Source organism: Eupeodes corollae, chromosome 1 (genome assembly GCF_945859685.1).
Source record: "Eupeodes corollae chromosome 1, idEupCoro1.1, whole genome shotgun sequence".
Classification (NCBI taxonomy): domain Eukaryota; kingdom Metazoa; phylum Arthropoda; class Insecta; order Diptera; family Syrphidae; genus Eupeodes; species Eupeodes corollae.
Genome location: NC_079147.1, coordinates 283,881,966 through 283,906,615, shown reverse-complemented (window position 1 = coordinate 283,906,615; position 24,650 = coordinate 283,881,966). Strand labels below are relative to the sequence as shown.

The 24,650-nt window shown below is 34.8% G+C and overlaps 1 protein-coding gene across 1 annotated transcript in view; it reads left to right on the top strand.

The window, feature by feature from the left end:
* LOC129951048 (uncharacterized) overlaps positions 1-3,109 on the top strand; it is a 97,160-nt gene extending 94,051 nt beyond the window's left edge. Inside the window, exons 4-6 of the mRNA XM_056063049.1 lie at positions 2,072-2,344; positions 2,396-2,677; positions 2,801-3,109. Coding sequence (XP_055919024.1) covers positions 2,072-2,344; positions 2,396-2,677; positions 2,801-3,109 — 864 coding nt within the window. The remainder of the gene's footprint in view (positions 1-2,071; positions 2,345-2,395; positions 2,678-2,800) is intronic.
* The last annotated feature ends 21,541 nt before the right edge of the window (positions 3,110-24,650 follow it).

Genomic DNA, 24,650 nt, shown 5'->3' with positions numbered 1-24,650 from the left:
AAATTGGTTAAATTACATATGTATTTTCTAAATTGTAATAATTTAAAAAGCATTTTTTAGTGTCTTTAATTGCATGTTACGTCTTCTATGAAATAAATGTTAAGAGCCTTTGTTAACTTTTGATTGCCTTTTTTAAGCTCTTTAATTATTTTTCTTTTGTTGGTGTGGAACCATTCCAGTCTTAAAACACATCACAGGAGCAAGTTCATCTAATTAAGTTTGGTGTTAATTTTATGTCTAAATAAAAGCTTTTGCAAGTAAAGACTTTTAATTTTTAATATATGAAAGTTGTTAGGTGTAATGTAACTGATGCGAGAAACATTAAAAACTCAAAAAATGAAACTCTACAAAAACTCTTTGACGATTTAATATAACAAAACAACACGCGAAGTCTGCACAATGACTTTGCTACGACACGAGGACGACGACATGTTAAAGCAATTAATTATGACGAGTGCGAGAAGTGAAACTTTGCAGACGGCGACAACATCACACAACCCACCACCACCACCACCATCAGGAGTCAGGACTCTAGGAGCATTACAAAAAAAAAACAACGAAAAGGAAGAAGCACTAGAAGGCATAACATCAGCAATATGAAATGATGATGATGGTAACCAAAGGGAAAAAGGACGACAACAATTCCATATATGAACTGTAATTATGTTACCTTATATACTACATAAACATTTATTATTGTGCAAGGATAAGGATTCGTCCTGATGGAAGTGTTGTTAATATGTTATTAACGGTTACAATATTACTTCTGTTAAAGAGAAGCTGTATAAAGTTGACTGAGTTTGTTGAAATTCTCCCGTAGTTGTTTACACTTCGAATCATTTGAGTTAGGTTATTTTTAAAATTTTCATTTTAACAGAAAGGGGGTCTTATTATATTTCAATTACTTTGATCGATCTTTAATAACTCGGCACGTAACTTTTTTTCATTTTCTAAAGATTTTTTTATCCATCATTCAGTCTTAAAAGATTGATAAAGATTGTTGAAACTCATTGAATATTGATGAAAGCTGCAACTCACTATATTGACAAGATTAACCAAAGTGTCGGTAGTACCCTTGGCATGATGATTAGGACATTGGACTGTCATGCCAAGGGTCTTGGGTTCAATCCCTTCGTGTGCAGGGATCGTCAACCAGAGTGGCGGGACTGGAAATATTGGCTAGGACCTAATAAGACTGAATACTAGAATGAGTCTTATGAGACTGTCGAGATAAATGAAGCTAGTGAGACTGGTTAAAACTAACAAAACTGAGGAAACTGTTTGGGATGAAGATACTGTCAAGAATATTTTGATTTTTGCACTTACAGTGACATTGACAAAATTAACGATTTGAAAACAACTGAAAAGCCTAACGAGATTGAAAAGACTAACCAGACTTATGAGAATAACAACATAAACGAGACTGACTAGACGAGAGATTCTTAAGACTTATGAAACTTGTAAGGCTGAGAAGACCTACAAAATTTTAAAAACTGACGAGACTAAAAAGACTGATTAAACTGATAAAACTTGCAAGACCTACGAGACCCATGATATAAGTGGAAAAGACGAAACCGATATCATTTTAAAGACTATAATGAGATTATAGTTAGACCATCAAAATTTACGAGACCGACGAAACTGAATAGATTGTCCAAATAGCGAAAACTGAAGAAATTAATGAAAGTGACGAGAATGAAGAAACTGGTGAGACTTAATTGACTAAAGACCATATTGATGAGATTGTAGTTAAGGTGACGAGCCTGGACAGAATGGCGAGGCCAACGAAATCTTTGAGATTTTATAGAAAAGATGAAAAGTGGAATTGGTGAGGGTATATCAAGATAATACTGACGAGGCTGTCAGTAGATTAGATAAATAGGGTGAATAAGACTGATAAGACTGACAAGGCTAATGAGATTTACTAGACTTACAAGACTGGTGAGACTAACGACACCTACAGGATTAGTAAAACTAATAAGACCGATAAGACCAATGAGCCCGATGAGGCTGATGAACTGATGAGATTAATGATTCTGGTGAAACAATTGAGACTTATGATACTGATTAGACTGATGACATTTATGAGAACGTTAGAACTGATGAAATTGATGAGGCTTATGAGACAGATTGGACTGATGGGATTTATGAGAACGTTGACACTGATGAGATTGAGGAAAATGATGAAAACGTTGAAACTGATGAGATTGATAAGAATTTTGAGACTGGTGAGATTGATGAGACTGATGAGACTGATGAGAGTGATGAGAATGTTCAGACTGATGAGAATGTTGAGACTGATGAGATTGATGAGACTTATGAGACAGATTTGACCGATAAGACTGTAAAGATTAATGAGTCTGGTGAAACAATTGAGAATCATGAGATTGATTAGACTGATAAGATTTATGAGGACGTTGAGACTGATGAAATTGATAAGACTTATGAGACCGATGGGATTGATGAGACTGTTGAGACTGATGAGATTGAGGAAAATGATGAAAACGTTGAAACTGATGAGATTGATAAGAATTTTGAGACTGGTGAGATTGATGAGACTGATGAGACTGATGAGATTGAGGAAAATGATGAAAACGTTGAAACTGATGACACTGATGAGATTGATAAGAATTTTGAGACTGGTGAGATTGATGAGACTGATGAGAGTGATGAGAATGTTTAGACTGATGAGAATGTTGAGACTGATGAGATTGATGAGACTTATGAGACAGATTTGACCGATAAGACTGTAGAGATTAATGAGTCTGGTGAAACAATTGAGAATTATGATATTGATTAGACTGATAAGATTTATGAGGACGTTGAGACTGATGAAATTGATAAGACTTATGAGACAGATGGGATTGATGAGACTGCTGAGACTGATGAGATTGAGGAAAATGATGAAACGGATGAGATTGATAAGAATGTTGAGACTGATGAGACTGATAAGACTGATGAGATTGATGAGCCTGATGAGACTGATGAGAGTTATGAGACTGATGCGATTGATGAGAATTATACAACTGATACGACTGCTGATGAAACTGATAACATATTTGTTGCAAGTGACGAGACTGAGATATATTGGCTTAAATACGGAGCATGATGTTGAATGGTATTGCAAGATAAAGGGTAAATTTTGTCCCTATTCGTTTGTAATCCTGTAATTTTTATGCAAACGTTCCTTTTTTCCATTGATGGATACGCTTTTATATCACTTTTAAGTTTTCTTCCAGACAACTTTATTTATCAGATCTTTTGTTTGTATCATCGATAGACGACATTACCGCTTTACTGCAATTCTAACTGTCTTGTCTGGTTTACTACTGCTTTGAAAGTTGATCTGTATTTTAAGCCCTTTTTTGAAAAGTTGAGTAATTTGTATTCATTCTTTTATAATATTATCAGTAATGGTAATTTGTCCCCCCGATATTCAAATTGTATACAGAAAATGCATAAAAGGTTTAAAGGAAAGAAAGTGGTGGCGTTTGTTGATCATTAAATTAAAAAAATTTACTTAGTTTGTATAAGACTTTTGTGTGAATAATTGTCCACAGCTTATGATTTATCTTTTTAAAAAGTATGAAAGATTCATATTTCTTGAAGTTCAGGTTCAAGTTTAGATTGTCTAGACTCTTGGTTATTTCCATCATTTTAGAATACAAAGAACTTTCTTTATCTTCAAAATAATCGGACTCCTTTTGCCTGTCTTTTTGTATCTTCTCCTTTTTTATGTAATATTTTTTTTGTGACAATTTTTCTTCTTTTTTAAATTTGTTTAAGTTTTTTTTTTTACAAGAGAACAAATAAAAATATCTAAGTGACATGGGTCATCATAATTGATTAAGTCTGACGATGGCAAATTTGCTCTCATTCATATACAGCAAGAATACACAACATCTGGCTGGTTGGGAAGGATATATGTTTGTAAGTCAAGCGCAAATGTCCTTGCTCCGCTGGGTTGATGGTCTTATACAATATTGATAGCTATTCTGTAAGCTTCACATGTTCCATATAAATTTTATCATCATTCTTTTATTTTTTTACTCTACTTTCACTTTACGAAAAAGTCCTTCAATTAAAGTTCTGTTTACATTGATATCTCTCTTGGTCCTTTTTTTTTGTAAAGAGGTCTTCATTATCACCATAACCATTTTATCCTGGCAATCCGTTTATTTGCACACAAAGTGACCTTTTTACCGTGTCAGTTGGTGGGTCGGTCGGTCGTCATTCTTAAAGTCATGTTGCTGATTTTTCAAATATGTACAGGACCCCAAAAATAAACATACACCAAGGAACAAAATGTTATATTAAATTAGTCAAAAAAGAAACCGACTACGACCGTCTTGCCTTACCGCCTTGCCTTCTTTTCATAAGGTCATTGTGTCCTTTTTCGCTCCTTGGCATTCATTTTGTTGCTGTTATCTTATTCTTCTTCTAAACGCAAAGCTGTTTTGTAAATATTTTAGCAAATTATCAAGTCAGCTTCACTTCGCTTTGCCTTGCCTTCCCTCGGCTCGCCTCACAACGCATAAGGACCAAAATATAAAGTCTGTTTATTTAGCATAACGCGTTTATTATGTTCGTACATAATTCCATGATGCGGATAGGATAGGTTCAGTTCACTCGGGAACTTCGTTGTTGTTAACACCTTGGAACGCGAGAGCACGGAAGAAGGCGGCGACGTATTTTTGGGGGCCAGTCTGGGTATAGTGGTAATGAGATGGCAAGGTCAGCAAGCGGGCGCACCTTTTAATTGGCTCAGTACTATCCTGATAATTCATTTGCCTATATTATACGCAGTTAATTCCTTGAATTGGCAGAAGGAGGATTAACATTGATATTATAATTCGACCGACCAACTACGACTACGCCGACGACAAAGACGATGACTACGACGACGCTGTGTTTGGATAATATTACATAATATCGTGAGATATTGCTGCTGGTGTAGAGTCAGATGTTTCTGCGGCTTAATTGGTATTCTGGGAATAATTAATACAGTACAGATATAGCGTTTTGATAGCTATAAAGCTGTTAATAATAATATAGAGAAATGAAATTAATTTGTTTTCAACTTATGGAAGGTCTCATTTAAAAACCAAGCCCTCACAAAACTATGATTTTTTTTGGTTTGGAAAATTAAATATCGGGTTTATTTAATGTCCAACTTATGGATTTTGAAAAAGTATAAACAGTTTTAGATTTTTTTAGTAATAAATAAATTAAAATGATCGTTTTATACTAAATTGATATATATACGTATACGTCCTTTTCTATACTAGGTTTTAATAACACATTTTTAAAACTTGGTGTGGCTTTTTGACAAAACTGTTGACAGTTTCTTGTTTATAACTTTAATATGTTTTAAAAATAAAAACAAATTATTGCTGAAACACATACACGCTTCAGCTTCGGCTTCGCCTGACGTTTACGAGTTCAGCCATAGGAATTCAATGCATGCTATTACATGGAGCTTCGACCTCACGTCTCGTTTGACAATCCTAAGGAAAAGAACGTAATTTGACTCCAAACGGAAGCTCTAGTTTAATTGTCTAAACATTTGCTTCGTCTGACAGCTCAACAGCCGTAAAAAAATGTAAACACACAAAATATTTGCTTTTGGAGAAATTCCTATTTTGTAATTAGAAAAATTAGAAAAAGATAAGTTAATGAAAAATAAGTTAATGAAATATAAATAAAATATACATATATAAAATTTTTTCTTGAAAATGTTTAATTTTTTTAGAACAAAAAATGAGTTTTGAAGAACTACTCTTTGACTTGGTGAGGGAACGGGAATTCCTTTACAACAACAAGTCCAAAACATATAAAAATGTTAATAAAGAAATGCTGCATGGGAAGAGGTTGGCCAAACTTTAAATAGGTAATTGCTTGAAGTAATAAAAAGTTCAAATAATAACCTTCGTTTATTTCTGCAGTTGGCGAGTGCAAGCAGCGGTGGAAGAGCCTTTAGCACCGGTTCGTTCAGGAGAAGCTCTCGATGGAACAACCGTCCGGGAGTGGAGCTGCAGTGGGAGATAGTTGGGAGTTTTTTAAATTACTGAAGTTCCCATCGCTAACACCACGAAGGTTTAAAAACACAATATTTGTTACATATATTTTTTTTAAATGTTAGATAATATTTGTATGTATTGTTGCAGGCAATTAGGGAACTACCAGCAAACTGCTGCAGTTGAGTTCGCTGCAGAGTTGTCGTCGCCAATCAGCGGAGATGGTTTCAATTTTGGAAATGACCACGACAACGACATGATCACTCCAAAGAGAGCAAGATGCTGAAAGAGAAGGGCTGAAGAGGATTTTAAATCCTTTCTTAAAGGGTTGAATGCGACCATCTCAGCCCTCCTCCTGCGCACGATGTGGACAAGGAGTTCATGCTAAACATGGCAAAGCGCATGAAACCGCTGAGTGAAGCAGTGCGTATGCGTCTGTACGCCAAAATATTATCCGATATCAACGAGGAACTGTTAAAGCTGCTGGAATGATGTTTTTTTGTTTTTATTATGTTATTTTATTAACTTTCCATAGGAAGTTATTGTAATGGGTCCGATTTGTCAAATTGAAAATTTCGACATTTCTCGACGTTTAAAGGTCCCTAGAGTCGAAATAAAAGATTTTTAGAAAGATGTCTGTCCGTGCGTGTACGTTCGTACGTCCGTACGTCCGTACGTTCGCGACGTTTTTTTCGTCGTCCATACCTGAAGGACCAGAAGAGATATCGACTTCAAAAAAATTTTAATATACAGATAATAAGGCAGAAAGATGCAGAAACAGCTCTCAAGAAAATTGCGTTGGTGGTTTTTTTACCATAGCAGTTTGAAAAAAGGTGAACATTTTGGTTAACCCTAAATATCTTACGAACCAAAAACGTTAGATACTTGAATTAAATTTGATAAAATTTTGTGAAAAATCGTATTGACAGTTTGTCTTATAAGAAATAAAAATCTAAAAAACACATTACTCAAAGTTGGTAAAAATTGAATATCGATTCAAATATCTTTTCAAAAACTTAAAAGTTAGTCTTCAAACTTATTTTATCTTATGAGAAATATTGTTTTCAACATTCTTTTAAAAAAAAAAATTAATAAAAGCTGGTAAAAAATGATTTTTGACTCAAATATCTTTTCAAAATCTTTGAGATATTGGTTTTAATTTACTTTATCTTTAAAAAAATATTGTAAAAATACAGTAAAATTTTGAAAAAATCAAATTGACAGTTTTTTTTACAAAAAATCAAAAACCAAAAAAAAATTAACAAAAGTTTTAAAAAAATGATTTTCGACTCAAATATTAGTCAAAAATTTGAGATTATAGCTTCTTACTAATTTTTACTTATAAAAAATATTGTTTTCGACATTAGGACAAATTTTGAGAAAAATCGAATTGACAGGTTTCTTACAAAAAATAAAAACCTAAAAAAAATGTATAAAAGTTGACAAAAATAGATTTTCGACTCAAATATCTTTTCAAAAATTGTAGATATTGGCTTTAAACTACTTATTTCTTTCAACAAATGTTGTTGTTAACATTCAGTAAAATTTTGAAAAAAATAGAATTGGCAGTTTTTGTACAAAAAATTAAAAACCTAAACAAAATTTAACAAAAGTTGGTAAAAATTGATTTTCGTCTCAAATATATTTTCAAAAATTTGAAATTTAATCTTCAAACTAATTTAATCGTATGAGAAATATTGTTTTCAGCATTCGGTAAACTTTTGAAAAAAAATCGAATTGACAGTTTTCTTACAAAAAATAAAATTCTAAAAAAAAACAATACTAAAACTTGGTACAAATTTACTTTCGATTCAAATAGCTTTTCAAAAATAAAAAAATATTGGCTTCAAACTTATTTTATTTCACAGAAAATATTGCTTTAGACAGTCCGTTTTTCATAAAAAATAAAATCGACAGAAAATAGTACGCAAATTTGATAAAAATTGATACGAGTACATATAGACAAACTTTTGAGCAAGACAAATCGACTGTGCGACGGTTGACGCACATATTGGTTGAACAAGATCATCAAGGCATGAAGACGATACCCATGCCCAACAATGTGTGTAGTAAAGTCACACCAACATTAACTTAGTATGGCCGAGGGCCCATCATAAAGTATTACCGATAGAAAAATCACTCCAAGAATATTAATAACTCTTTTTAACTTCCCATAGGAAGTTATTGTAATGGGTCCGATTTGTCAAATTGAAAATTTTGACATTTCTCGACGTTTCAAGGTCAATAGAGTCGAAATAAAAGATTTTTAGAAAGATGTCTGTGCGTGCGTGTGTACGTACGTTCGTACGTCCGTACGTCCGTACGTCCGTACGTCCGTACGTCTGTACGTCCGTACGTCCGTACGTTCGCGACGTTTTTTTCGTTGTCCATAGCTCAAGAACCAGAAGAGATATCGACTCCAAATAAATTTTGTTATACAGATAATAAGACAGAAAGATGCAGAAAGGGCTCTCAAGAAAATTGCGTGGGTGGTTTTTTTACCATAGCAGTTTAAAAAAAAGGTGAACATTTTGGTTAACCCTAAATATCTTACGAACCAAAAACGTTAGAGACTTGAATTAAATTTTATATAATAAACTTTAACGTGATCTCAAAGACGTATATTTTTTGAAAAAAATCTATTAAACGGTTTTTTTTATAAATCAAAAAAACTGAAAAAAAAAATTTGTCACCTCGAAAATTTAACGACTAAAATATAATTTTATTCCCAAAACAATTTTGAGCAACGGAGAACAATGTTTTTGAAATCTGACAAAATTTTGAGAAAAATCGAATTGACAGTTTTTTTTATAAAAAATAAAAATCTAAAAAAAACATTACTCAAAGTTGGTAAAAATTGAATATCGATTCAAATATCTTTTCGAAAACTTAAAATTTAGGCTTAAAACTTATTTTATCTTATAACAAATATTGTTTTCAACATTCGATAAAATTTTGATAAAAATCGAATTGACAGTTTTTTTACAAAAAATAAAAACCTAAAAAAAAATTAATAAAAGTTGGTAAAAATTGATTTTCGACTCATATATCTTTTCAAAACTTTTAGATATTGGCTTAAATTTACTTTTATCTTTCAAAAAATATTGTTGTCAACATTCAGTAAAATTTTGAATAAAATCGAATTGACAGTTTTTTTACAAAAAATTAAAAACCGAAAAAAAATTATTAAAAGTTGGTAAAAATTGATTTTCGACTCAAATATCTTTTCAAAACTTTGAAATATTGGATTCAAACTAATTTTATCTTATAAGAAATATTGTTTTCAACATTCGGTAAAATTTTGAGAAAAATCGAATTGACAGGTTTTTTTACAAAAAATAAAAACCAAAAAAAAATGTATAAAAGTTGGGAAAAATTGACTTTTGACTCAAATATCTCTTCAAAAATTTTAAATATTGGCTTTAAACTAATTTTATCTTATAAGAAATATTATTTTCAACATTTGGTAAAATTTTTAAAAAATTCAAATTGACAGTTTTTTTTACAAAAAATAAAACTCTAAAAAAAAACAATACTAAAACTTGGTAAAAATTTACTTTCGGTTCAAATAGCTTTTCAAAAATTAAAAATATTGGCTTCAAACTTATTTTATTTCACAGAAAATATTGTTTTTAATGTTCAGTAATTTTCATAAAGTTTTTTCATAAAAAATAAAATCTACAAAAAATAGTACGCAAATTTGGTAAAATTGATACGAGTACATATAGACAAACTTTTAAGTCAGACAAATCGACAGACGGGATGGGAAGTTATCAGTGTGGGTCGCATCCCAGCCTCTTTTTTTAATTATAGGCATAGCTACGGACTTCCTTCAATACGACATAAGTAGTTTTTCCTCAACCAAAATCTAGCGCGTGTAGGTACTCGGTAATGCGACGAATTCCACACTATTTTTCCAGAAAGTCTTGACTAGAATGTTTTCGAAAGTGAAGAGCTGAACTCACTCATTGAGCTACTGGGTGATCGCATCACCTCTTTAAAGAGATCGCGTGTGATGAAAGATATCTGGCTTTTCGGTCACACACCCCAATCTTATGGATGGAGGAAGTTGGGGGACCGAGACAGATCGATCACCACGCAAAAAGTCCGAGAGGATTGCCTAAGGTAAGTAGCCGGAAGGGTCAAGCTCGGCATGATGATGGCCACTTTTTGAATTGCGCCCAAAGCCTTTTGACGAAAGAAAAATTGTGTGAAGGAATTTTTTTTTGAAAAGACCTACATAAAGTAATTTTGTTTCGTACGATAGTTTTTCTTTAAGTTTCTATTGAGTTAAAGATTTTGTTTTGTTCTGCCGTCGAAAAAAGTTGAGGAAGGACTGCGATAGCTGTTGGAGGAAGTCAAAAAGAAGTTTAGTATAGTGTTGTTGTTCTTTCTAAGAATATTGCTTTTTCTGGTGTTCATTTGTTTCAAATTCGTCCTTTTGACCTTCGAGTCGAAGTATTAATTTCTTGATATTAGGGGACGCGTTTACCGCTTTTTTATTTTTTTTTTCTTATCGAAATAATTTTCTTCGAGTGATTTCTTTCATCGGTTTTTATCATTATATCAATCATATTTGTTTGCAAAACATTTATCGAGAATTGACCTCCCGTCAATCTCAATAATTTAATTTGCATCTTTCTCTTTTATAAAAGATCCTGGTTTTTTAATTCCGGCTACGGCTTAGGTTTTCCAGGCAATAAAACATAATTTAAATTTCCTTTCTGGAAAATAAAACCTTTCTTTTATTTCGTAAGTTTTGGTAAACTTCCAGTAAAAAGTTTCCTGGCGCCCACTATTATCAATACGACTTATAGAAATTCACTTTGTCGTATTTCAATATCATTTTATTATCAATTTTATTTCAATTTTATTGATCACCATGATTTTTTTTTTTTATAATAAGCGCACACTCAAGGGGATATATTACCCTTATTATGTAGTTACAGTGTGAGCACTAGGAAAGGGAGAGAGGGGTTGAAAGGAGATGTCGGTGCACATTGGTTTTGAATTCCTGAATATTGCAATAGCTGGGAAAGACATAGTGTGGTAAGGCATTCCACATTCGCATAGTACGGCTAAAGAACGAATCTCTATACTAGACAGTGCGACCGAAGATGGGCTCGAGGGTATATTGATATGAGCATTCCTAGAAGCGCGAGTATTACGGTTGAACTGTTTAAGGGGAGGAATGCAGCTGGCTATTTCTCTAGAGCATAAACCATTAAAATAACGGTAAAAGGGGGTGAGACAAGAAACATTTCGACGATGTTCAAGTCACGTAAATGATCTTATGATGGTAATATCACCAATCAGTCTAAATGCTCTACGTTCAATACTATCCAAGAGGCTTAAGTAAGTTGCAGGAGCACCAGCCCAGATATGGGAGTTATACTCAAGCATTGGACGTATATAAGTCTTGTAAATAACAGCCAGATCAGAGGGGGAGAAAAACTTCTTGCATCGCCTTAGAAAACCCAAACATCTTGCGGCATTTTTGGCGATATCGCGTATGTGATCGTTCCACAAAAGGTGGTTGGTGATACACATACCGAGAATATCGAGATGTTCAGTTTCCTCGATGCAAGTGCCATTTATGGATAATAACAGGGGGGGTATATTTCGCTTTAACGATACAAGACAGAATTGCGTTTTCGAAGCATTAAATTCCACGCGGTTTCTTATTCCCCATTGTACAATGCTGTTTAGGTCAGAATTTAATGAGCTTATCATATTTTGTCGTTGCAGTTCCACATCCGAAGAAGAGGGGTGTGAATCTGAAAACGAATATAAAAAGCTAAGAGAACTATCGTCAGCGAAACAATATATTGGATTAGATGTTGCAGACAGAAGATCATTAATAAAAATGAGAAAGAGTGTTGGAGATAGAACAGAGCCCTGGGGCACACCAGCATGTATTTTGTGGTTTTCATACTTGAATCCATCCAATACAACTTGTATTGAACGATTCGAAAGGAAATTACTAATCCAATGAAGGAGGGATTCAAAAAAAACCGAAAGCACGCATTTTCGATAAGAGAGCCTGATGCCAAACCCTATCAAATGCTTTTGAAATATCTAGTGCAATAATCTTACTTTCTCCAAAGCTATGTAAAGATTTGTTCCACTGTTCGGTGAGATGAACCATGAGATCACCAGTCGACCTATTGCTACGAAAGCCATACTCTCGGTCATTAAGAAGCTTCCGTTCTTCAAGATATTTTTTAAGCTGATAAGTAATTAGCGTTTCCATGACCTTGGAAAGAAGGGACGTAAGTGCAATTGGTCGATAATTAGACGGTGAGGAAGATTCGCCTTTTTTGGGAATAGGCTGAACAAATGCGGTTTTCCATCCGCTCGGAAGGAGACCTGAGGAGTAGGACAGATGAAAAAGCTTACGCAGTGGTTTTGCCAGCCATAAAATATTCACCTCATCGAAACCCCCCCTTAAGCTGGCAATACTTTTATTGCTACCTGTGGTGAATTCTTTCACCTCTTTGTCATATCGACTGACGTTTCTCGTAAAGTGTCATAGTAACTCTCGCGGCACATCGACGGTGAGCAATTTCGATTTTGTTTAATTTTAAATAATTAAAAAAAAAGGAATTTAATTCGCGTTCGATCTTCGACAATATTGGATTTGAAAATCCAATATTGTTTAAAAATAATCGGAATTATATTCAGTCCGTCTGGTCGGTATTACGTTTGAAAAATTTGCAACAATCTAAATCAGACAATCAAAATAAATCAATTTGATCTAGTTAAGGTGATAATCATATTGAAAGCTAAAAAGCTGTCACTACAAAAATTTATTAGCAATTTTCCAACAAAAATGTAGACGTTTACACAAATGAATGGACAATTTTTCGTTAAAAAAACATTTTTGTGAATGAAAAGGGTCTAGTTGTAGACAAAAAACTGAATTGAGAACACAATGTACAAGAAAGAGTCAAAAAAGCTTCTGAAGCTAAAAACCGCGACAAACTAAATAAAGTCTAACGTTCAGCTTGCCTATGTATGAGTATTGAGCATATTGTTTCGCACGACCCAATCTGCGGTACTGGACACCCTACTCTACCTAACACTTCTTGATATATTAAGCAAACAAATAGCTGCAAGCTCTGCTATCCGCTTTAAAGATTCGTCACTGTGGACTAACAACAACATTGGCCACTCCGTAATTCTTAAGTATGTAGAATCAATTCCAAAGCACACAGAATACACCATCGCCCAACTGCAATTCGACAGAATCTTCATGATTTCTATAACTTCCAGATCTTTCTGGGATAAAGTGGCATTCCTGGAAGACAAGTCAGTAAACTTTTATACAGATGGATCAAAAACCAAAGAAGGGGTTGGTAAAATTGTGTACTCTGAACGGCTGAATTTAAGTCTCTCATCCCACCTTCCGAATTATTGCAGCTTGTTCCTGGCGTGTCCTGGCTTAAAGAAAACGTGATATCAACATCGGACATCCGTATTTTCGCTATCAAATCTCTGGATTCTGTCTCTACAATTTTATAACATTCCATAAATGTCGACCATCTCTAATGGAAATGGCATAACTGTTTAATATTCACCTTCTCTAGGTGCCGGGCTATAGATACATTCCAGGTAACAGTAACGCAGATGAACTTGCCAGAAATGGTACAGCACAACTCATTTTACCACGTTTAGCAAATCGTGGCATACCAATAAGCTTGATAATCGTTGTCATAAAAGGACATTGTCTAATAGGAAAGCACGCCAGGCTGCTACGCGTATTCTGAAATGACTTGTGCAGAGGCTGCATGGACGAGGGGGAAACAGTTCTTCACCTTCTCCTTTTATGGAATGCACTAGCTCAAAAACGCAAGAATTACCTAGAGGACTCCTTCTATAGCAACCTAAAAAATCGTTACCATATTAACATAATCAGCCTCTCAAGTTTCGGCCTAAGCGTGTCCTACTTCATCACGGACAGCCACTTTACCTAACCTAATCTAACCTTTCAGAAATTTGTCCTTAGCATTGAATTCAAATGGAATGCTCGGTGATAGTTAATTTGACTGTCAAGCATTAAATTTAATCAACTCTACCCTAAGCCAATTCCATCTCAGAGTCTTAAAGCTCTAAAGCTTCATGAAAAAATGAGTAAAAACTCAATCAAGTTCTATAATATTATGAAAAACCGACTTAAATTTATTAGAACTTTATGAAGAAATTAACTAGAAGACCTCTTATTTTGTTTTTTTGTTAGGTAATTATTTGATTGAAAAACGAACAAAATTAACCGAAATAATACTTCAAAAACAAAGTATTGATATTTTCAAAATAAATAATTAGGAAAACTGAACCGAAAGAATTAATGAATTTTGAAAAGCAGAATCATAAAAACATAATAATTAACATTTTTCAGCCTTTATTTTTAATAGCTTTTTTTCCTTTTTAACGTTCAAAACTGCACTTATGTAAGACTAACTTTATAAGCTTTCCATTTTGACAAAAAATTAGATAAATTCCCTGAAACAAAATTTAAATAAATAAATCTATTATCAATGTTTTGTATATCTACTATCGTAGTAATTTTTGATGCTTCGTTAAGGTTGAGTCATAAAATAGACCCAATTTCGCATAGACCTTGGATCCTTTCTCCCATCATACCTCAGTTAAAATGAACTTGAAGCCAACTCTTCTGTTTTGCTTTTACCAACATACATTCAGTTTATAATCACAATTATAATATTATGATATATCTAATACAATAACCACCACCTAGGTACTATAGTAAATGGAAAATATCCATTAGATACTAAAAAATTTAACAACGTGTCCCGTATTTTAAGCCCTTCGAGGCCATAATAATTTCCCTCGTTGCTGATGCTGAATCTATACCTATTTTATTATTGAAAGCAAAAATAACCAAAGCACGTTGAAAAATTATGTTTTTTTTTCTATCATAATCTCAAAACCTCCCAAGGATACACGAGTAGGAGCTATGGATACTACCCATAGCATTGTTCACCAAGTTTTTGTGTTTTGTATGAGAATGTGTCCTCCTTCTTGATTATAAGAGTTATTTTTTTACCCTGTAAAAGTCTTTCAGAAAACTTTTTTTGTGTACAAACAAAGCACAAACTAGGAGGGCGACAACGACGACTATGACGACGACGAAGAACCCAACAACTATGACGACGACGACGTAGGAACCTTCCTAAGTTCCTGAGAAAACCATCTAAATGAACAAAAATTAAACTATAACAAAAAAAAAGTAGAAATAGCCATGGACGCATATCTAAAGAAAAAGCCGAAGAAGGACTTTATCTTAAATTTTAGTACATCACACAGCATAGGTCTAAGGACGTACAATGTACATATATAAAAGGAGCGAAGAATCAAGGAGTTGTAGCAACAAATAAAAAAAGGATACGCAAGCATTCCATAACAAAATAAGTGTGAGACAGTGATTATGGAAAGTTTTTCATACTACAGGACCATAATAAATACATGAATAAACTCTAACTTTTGAGCTTAGTCCTGGCTGCCTGTGCCTGCCTCTCCGATGGATTTCGAAGGAAATGGGTAAGTTTTAGTTTTTGGTGTACCCAGCAAGGATATACCCAACATACATATACCCAATCGGAAGCCCACATGTGCACATATATAAACCTACTCTTAAATTCTTCCCTCTACCCAACTCCCTTAACGTTATGAGTATGAAGAAACTTTCATAATTTCGTCCAACACTCTTGATAGTCAGCCTTTACATGTAACCCTATGTCTATAGACTTTTATAGATGTAGGCAAAATTCTTTGGGTCCTTTTTTAATGGTTCACAAAAGATAATTTTTGAAGGAAGAAATTCGAAAAAGGGACAACGACTACGGCTACCAGTAGGACCAAGGACGACGAAGGAACACAACGATGATGACGATGATGACAAGGCGTATATGGTTTTAAGATGTATGTTGGTTGATTATAAGTTCTTTTGTTAAATATTTTGAGTACCTAGACTAACCCAAGAGAGGCAGGATATTGCTCGAGGGAATTTGCAACATCTTTTGTTTTAAATTCGGGGAATCTTTTGTTTTGTCAACAATTTGGTTTTTCTTCTTCTTATAAAATAAAGTGAACTTTTATTCCTTTTGAATCGGTATTTGCTCAAAATGGTATTGATTGAGGCTTTGTATTTTGATGGTTTCTTAGAAATATAAAACGAATTTGTTGTAATGTTCATTAAAAGAACGTTTTAAATTTCCAATGAAAATCGGTTGATTTTGAAAAGGAATCAAACAAGCCAAAGTATTAAAAAAGTTATTTATTTATTTAAAAGGCTCAAGTCTGCCAGAATGCATAAAATATGACTAATTTCAAATGAAATTAATGTAACTGGTCTAAATTGCAAAGGGCCTTCAATTAAGATTCAGACCAGTATATGAGGTACTCTGGGTTAGGCTTGAAGGCAGTGGTAAATTTTGACATACTGCCGAGATTAAAATCTGACTTAATTGCATAATTTTACTGCCCAAATATTTACGTATGAGTTAACTTTACTCAAACATATATTGCTTACGATATGGCTAAGAAACGGAGCTCAAAAAAACTCATGTCAATCTCGTATCAGTCTCGTTAAAATAAAAAAATTGGAGCTTTTCTTCGGTACATCACTTCAAAAACTTGGTTTTATAGATTTTTGTCACTTTTTTTCAATTTGTAGCATCATTTCATTTGGTATAGTCTTGTTTTCGTCTATGCTTAATTGTGTTTGAATTTCATAATTTGACATTTCAAAAATAATTAAACAATCAGTTTTAACAGTTTTTTAACTTTAAACCCAAAGGCCGTTAAAAATATTTTCAAGTATTGAATAGTTTTGTCTTGTCTTAGTTTTCTGAGAGAGAGACTTCTTTCGCCACATGACCAGAACTAGAACTCACTTAGCGGCATTAGACTGAGTATGAACGTTGGTTTGGGTAAAATTTAGATACCCTTTTCAGATCGTCTTAATGGAACTGCGATTGGATAAATTTTAAGGGCCAATTTTGATGTTGGATGAATCATAATGATATTTTAAGTATGTTTCAATTATATATGGAAAAAAAATCGGCCAAATGGCGCCCGCGCTTTCGGCGCCACACATCAAAGTTGTGTATGATGCTAAGTCAAAGTTAAAGTTTTATGCCGTTAATTAATCAATTTCCTCGTACTTTAGTTCTTGAATCGTTGCTGGCTTAGCAACATATGACTTTTATTTTAAATAACCCAAAGCAAATTGTAAAAAGCTCGGTCCCTAGCTAGCTGTCTCCAGTTTCGCACGCCAAGTTGGTTGAGGTCCTCTCCCACCTAAGTCGCGGTCTTCCTCTACTGCGCCGACACTCGGGATTGGAATCGAAGACTTTCCGGACTCTAGCGTTGATGTCCATTCGGTCTATATGAAGTAGCCATCTAGGTCGAGAGAGGACTTTACTTCCTCAATTGCCTTCAAAGCCCAAAGAAGCATCGATTTGCAAGAGTTATTCTTCGTTTGATTTCAGCGCTGGTGTCGTTATCTGTGTTAATGGCGGTGCCTAGGTGGACAAAATCCTTAACTACCTCAAAGTTATAGCTGTTTATATTGACGTTTTGTCCAATACGTCGTTGTTCAATGTCCTTTTTTAATGACAGCATATACTTCTTCTTCGCTTTCGTCACAATGCTCAAAAACGCTTCACGCACATCACGCTTTGATCTTCCAATTATGTCAATATCATCTGCGTATCCGCGTAATTGGAGTGACCTTTGGAAGATTGTGCCTCTAGTGTTGACTGTTAAGTTTTACACAATTCTTTCCAGAATGATGTTGAAGAAGTCGCATGACAGTGCATCTCCTTGTCTAAATCCTTTTTTGACATCAAATGCATCGGTGATATCCTTTCCGACCTTGATAGAGCAGCGTGCATTCTCCACCGTCATTCCGCACAAACTGATAAGTTTGACAGGGATGCCAAAACTAGACATTGCTTGGTAGATCTCTTCCCTATAGATATAGAGAAATCGATAAGGATCGATTTTAGGTTCCTGGGTTTTTTTTCCAAGATCTGCCGTAGTGTAAATATTTGGTCGATTTGGACTTTCCTGGTCTGAATCCACACTGATAAGGACCAATCAGGTTGTTGACGAATGGCTACAGACGTTCACATAACACGGCAGAAAGGATCTTATACGCAATGTTAAGGAGACTGATGATGGTGCATGCGCCCTACCAAGTCATCGCCTGCTGCTTTGAATAGTTCGGCCCCTATGCCGTCAGCTTCAGCAGTTTTGTTTGACTTAAGTTAAGATATAGCTATCTTCACTTCGTCAAGGTCGGGTAGGCGGAATTGTTGATCTGCGTCTCCGAGGTTGAGTGGTTCTATCTCCCTTACAGCAGAATTCGGATCGTCATCGCGGTTATATAATTTGGAGAAGTGGTCTTTCCATATTCTCAACATAGACTGCGGTTCTACTACGATGTTCCCCTGATCGTCTTTACAGGCTTCGGTTCGTGGCTGGTAACCTCGGGAGGTTTTTTTTACCTTTTGGTAAAATTTACAAACCTCATTCCTATTCTGACATCCCTCTATCTCCTCGATCGCGCGCTTCTCATGCTCTCTTTTTTTTCATCTAAGAAGTCGGTGTTCCTGTCTCCTCTTCTGCTCGTAGAGCACTTCAGAGACGGCATCTCTGATGGCTGCAAGGCAATGTTGCCACTGGTTTTCAATGCTTAATGCAGGCAGCATAGGACTCCCTAAGAGGAAAAGGACATGGCATCTCTTGCGATTGTAGGCGTCTTACGTCGAATCTTCTCACAGTTCTTCTTAGTTTTGGCTTGGATCGGGATATCCGTAGCCGTACCTTGGCTACAACGAGATAGTGGTCCGAATCAATGTTGGCCCCTCGGAATGTTCGTTTATCCTGTATAATGAAGAAGTGTCGTGCGTCGATCGCAATGTGGTCAATCTTGTTGACAGTTGATGGATCTGGACATTTCCATGTCCCCTTGAGGATATTGAAATGTGTGAACTGTGTACTAGCTACCAGAACGTCTCGCCCCGCAGCGAAATCGACCAGCCTGAATCCGTTGTCGGAGGTGGTGTCGTGCAGGCTGTATCTCCCGATTATCCCACCAAAGATGTCTTCTCTTCCTCTTCTCTTGGCATTAAAATCTCCTAAGACAATTTTAATGTCATAGCCAGGGCACTGCTCAGCTCATATATCTTGTCCAAGAGCTCGAAGAATATGTCTTTGGTGTCTTGATCTTTCTCCTCTGTTGGGGCATGCGCGCATATTAAGTTTAAGTTTTCGAATTTAGCTTTGATGCGGATTGTCGTGTTGCGCGCGCTCACACTGTTGAAACTCAAGACTTTTTGCCTGAGTCTAGTTCCAACAACAAATCCACACCCCAATTGGCGCTGTCGTAGTATACATCGCAGTCTTTGTGAAATAACACTTCTGGCAATTGATACCTTTCACTTCGGGCCATACAAAGTTCGTTGTCATCTCAAGATGGAAAAACCGCTATTCACAGTAACTGTCTTAACGGCCTCTTTTGTCGGCAGCCCATTAATCGCATCAAACGGTCCATTTTTGTCTGGTACATTGGTGTTTCGACAACCATTTTTGGATTATCATTCGCCCAAATGTGGTAATTCTGCTATTGACGAATCCACTGATGTGAACTGATTTCATTGAGAACTAATTATTCATTGTTGTTATGTCTTGCCACCCTTGACGACGCGTGAAATGGTTAAGAAACTTCAGTTCTTGAGCCAATTGCACCTTGTAAGAGTGCGTAAGTCCTTACGCATAATATTCATCAACGACGATCGTGGAAGATGTAATTGTTGGGCACAACGATGAGTTGAGAAGCAGAATCTCTAAATGTACTAGTTTGATATCCAAATCACTTCACTCTTACACAGTTAATGACAAATATGGTACTTTTAGGTTCACTTTTACACATAAATAATCTTATTTTAGTACAAGCACTTTGTGTTGTAATTTGCTCTCTAAGGCCGAGATTGCGCTGACCAGACTCCAGGGTACAAACTTACTTTTTACTTAAAAAAGAAAACTCAAGTACATAAGCCTCGGCGGCGCGCGTCGGAAGTAAGTCTTATTTTAGGTTCGTCCTTTCGTTCACTGACTTCGGGTTGTGGCTTGTTATCGAAGTCTTTCAATGGTTATCGATAGCTTTAGCCGGCTTTCGATGGCTATTATGATTTTCAACGGCTATCCATATCTTATGCTGGCAATCATTGCTTCTAGCAACATTTTTCGCTCGTAAATGTTTTACGACTGCTTGCCACTGATGAAGGTATAGTTTACGAAAAATTAGCTTTTGTTTAGATCCTACTTTTAAATGTCCTTGGTTGCTTTGGCTTTCATTTTATTCTCCATGTCTTCTTCTTTCATTTGTATTCTTTGTTACTTACTTGTCATACCTGATAAAAGTTTGTAAGCATTCAATCACAGAGAAAGTTTAATTTGCCATAGAAATTCATATGTTCATATATTGTCGCTACCGTTCTAGAAAAGGTGTTGGTATATTTTTTGATAAGTTTCTTAAAATTTGTATGCAGTTCAGTAGACTAGAAAGGTGATAATTTGTCATAAGACATTAATTATGGTTCATTTGAACAGAAAAGTTGGACTGAGAACGCAGTGCGTAATATCATTTTGCTGCCCAAATCGGGACATTTTTGCAAGAGTTAATTTTAACCTATATTGTAATTATTTCAAAAAATGAAGAATCACTTTAACATAACTACATATCACTCTTTTTGAGCGGAAAGATATCGTTTCTCTTTGATCTTACGTTGCACCTTAACGTAAAATGCAACGACCTCACCAAAAATATATACGGATTTATTACTTGTACAGTGTCGAATGAAAAATGTTGGTTAAACTTTTTTTTCGATTTTTTTTCAAATGTGTTGAATTAACAACATGTTTTTTATGAGGTTTTGTTTTATTATCCGGTTGAAATCGTTTTATGGTATGATACTCTAAAATAGTCACGCGATCAAAAAGTGATCATAACGAAAAATGAAGTACCTGCCAAATTTTTAAGGATTAAAGAAAAATACTTTATTAGTGCAGTTTTTTGATTTTTTATTGCTTCTCAGAAACTTGTTGTAACTATTAGTACTTTGTACGGGTAAGTAGTTTTTTTAATTCATCAACTGACTCTAGGCGTTTCTTCGCAACCTTTAGTTTTATTATAAACCAAATATATTTAATTGGATTAACTCTTAATATTCTTCAGTCTTGATAAAAATAAAAACAAGTTCATGCTTACAATTTTAGCTGTATGGCAAGGAGCATTGTCCTGTTGAAAAATGTAACTGCAAATACAACAAAAAGCTCTAACACCGTCAGCTCCAATAGGACTTCTACGACTCCAAGATAAACTTTTGCATTGACTTTGGATTCTAGAAAGGTCATTTTACCTTTTTCATCTCCAGAGAAGCACCACTACACCATCACACCTTCAGTTTCGGGGGGCATCCCCAAAAAACAATCAGACCTAATTTTTTTATTCGTTTCTCTTCGTCCAAAGATCTCCCATCTCCAACATTGAGCTTGAATTTTAATTCGTCCGAAAAGATCAAATTGTTTCACATGTCTTAAATTAAATTTAGGTGCTCCTGGGTCTAAAACAATCGTTTTATTTGACTATTTTTGAAAAATCCAGCTTCAGTACCGGCTTGAGTGCTCTAAGTCCAGCTTTCCCAAGCCTTTTATTCACTGATTTGACGATCGAAACAGATCATTTTTAAGGTCCACCGAAGCCCTGAACCGATACCGGCGGCTATACAATACCAAAAAACGATCTTTCACTAAGGTCGTCTTTTTTGGCCTCCTTGAGCCTTTTTTCCTGCTAGTGGTCCCAGTCTCACAATTTTTTTTCTAAATTCAATGTCACATTGGTTGAGCAATATTTCATCTCTTTTACGTGTTGTCAAATTGAGACGTGACAGACGCAAACTATTGGCGTCTTCTTCCGAACTGATTTTTCACAAAATCACTACGGTTGGTATTGGACTACTATCACAAGCCAAATGGGGCTCATATTGATAACAACATTAAATTTTATACATTGTTTGAATGACGTGTTGGTCTCTAGTGTAAAAAAAACCAGTAGCGTCCCTAAATTCCAAGAACTGATATCAAAAAGGGTACTTAAATGTTTGACGAACATTTTTCAAACAGCACTGTAGTTTTTTCTTTCAAATACTTTAAAACTAAGTCATAAAAAGAGTCACATTTATATTAGGATTCTGGATCATTTTGAAAATTTAAACAGCGCCTCAAGGCACAATATAAAGTTTGTGGAAGTCCAGATTAGTAAGGGTTTTAAAATTTAATTAAATCCAATTGGTGAAGAAACGTGATAGGTTCTCAAAGCGGATTACATGAAAAGTCTTATTTTCTGTATTGCAAATATGGCAACTAGTAAGAAAATTATATCATTTTTGATTCTTCACCATTATACATACAATTCTCTATGATGTTTTTCCTCAATTGCATGAAATATTGCACAATTATTTATACATTATATTACTTACGATATTCCCTCTGGCCATTTTCATTTATATGGAAGACAACTAATTTAAGAAGTTCTCTGGGATACGATTATACTATAATATGGCTAGAATGCAATTAGCCTGTTTATGTATATCACATCTGACATATACAACGCACGCTATGCATTTTCTAATTAACTCTGCAACAGCAATTACCCAAGTCATTGTATAATAATTAATTTGCAATTTATTCATAAACTGCACGCTTCAGCAGCTTTCTACGACATCATGAATGCACCTTCCCCCGCATGTACATATATAAAATATAACAATATATTCCGATACACCTCCTCCCCAAGTGTATGTGATGTATAATAGTGAGTCCGTCGACGACGACGCCGTTGCAGCCAGAGGCAGCAACTCTAAATTGCAGAATAACAATTAAAACCGTATTAATTGCCACGCCCACTGTGTCCACCTTCATAATGATTTAATCACAACCTCATCACTTCGGCTATTGACCCAGTTAACAAATAAACACAAAATGTATCAACTTAATATAGTTATAGCCAGGGCAAGTGATTTAAAAGGACCAGGAGTAGGTTTATGGCAGGACGAAAACGAACAACCGACCGACCGACGCGTCGTCAATGAATGATAAAAATAAATTTAAAAAAAGCAAAAAACAATAACGATGTATCTATGACCTCAACTGATTTTAATTGAATAATTGTTCGGACACACACTCATATTGATGATGACGGACGCGGACGGCAGCAATGATGGTATGGTGGCAAAGCCGGAGGAGGAGGCGGTGAGCCGAAGCACATCCAACGAACGAACGCCAGGCGTGCGAAAAAATTATTTTAACAATTACAAAAACACAGCAATGAGGAAGTAATGAGGCCCAGCCATCAGCTTCAGCGAAAAGTAATACACCGAACGATGACAAACTCTTTAAATTCAGGAGGGGATTTAAAAGAAATACAATTTTAGGCCTCACAGACAAAGCTTTTATTAGTTGAGGCCTGATATTAGAAAAATCGTAAAATGTCTCAAAAGAGTTTTGAAGACATTTCAAAATTTTTATGAACATGAATTCTGAATTAACAAGTGATAAAGATTCTATTTAATATTTGTAATTTAATAACTGCACGGATGGACACCGAACCACTTTTCAACATCAACATCATTTTAAGGTCTTAAATTACGACGGTTTCGATCGTACGTTTAAAATCCGTGAAATCACATAAGCCATCTATAAGAAGAATTACTGTTAAACGAATGGAAAACCGTGCCTTTCGCCTTCTAAACAGTTTGTACGGACATTTGACATGACAAAACATTCTTGTGTGAAGTGGCAAAAGACTACCAAATTATATCGAGACGAAACCGAAAATTTTCTTATCTCGTATAGAAAAGTTTAGTAAAGTTTTATATTTTAATCTCAAAATACTGCAAAATGTTGTCATGCAGTTAAGCACGATTAAGAGAAATCTGGTTTAGAAAAAATGTCGTAACACATTTTTATCCCGCTTAAGCAAAACTCGTGTTAGTAAAAAACCACGATACCGTATTTAACATTAAAAGGTTTTTATATACCTTAAATATGTAAGAGACATGAGATTTAAGAAAAAGAAAGGTTAAAAAAGCGACGTAACTCGTTTTTTTAATTCTTGAGTATTCAAGTGACATTGAACGCTGGAACAATAGTAAACATTCACATTCGCAAAGTACAGCTAATAAACGAATCTCTGTAATTTACTGAAGGTTTGTTACCATTCTTAGAAGGGCAATTATAGCTGTTTAACTGGTTTAAGGGGAGGTATGGAACACCGGATATGAAAAAAGGTGAGGCAAGAAACTTTTTGAAGGTATTAGAGTGACGTAATTGAGTTAATGATGTTATCGTCACCAATTATACCAAGAGGCTACAGATATTCCTTGAAGCTTTGGATCAGAAGAAGATAAAACGTTCTTTCATCGTATCAGAAAACCGGGATTGTTCACAAAATGACGGTTTCTGATCGATCCACAAGAGGTGTTTGTTTTTTTTTCAAAAACTTAATTTGTATGCATTATGCATGTCATGTATAAGTTTGTATGC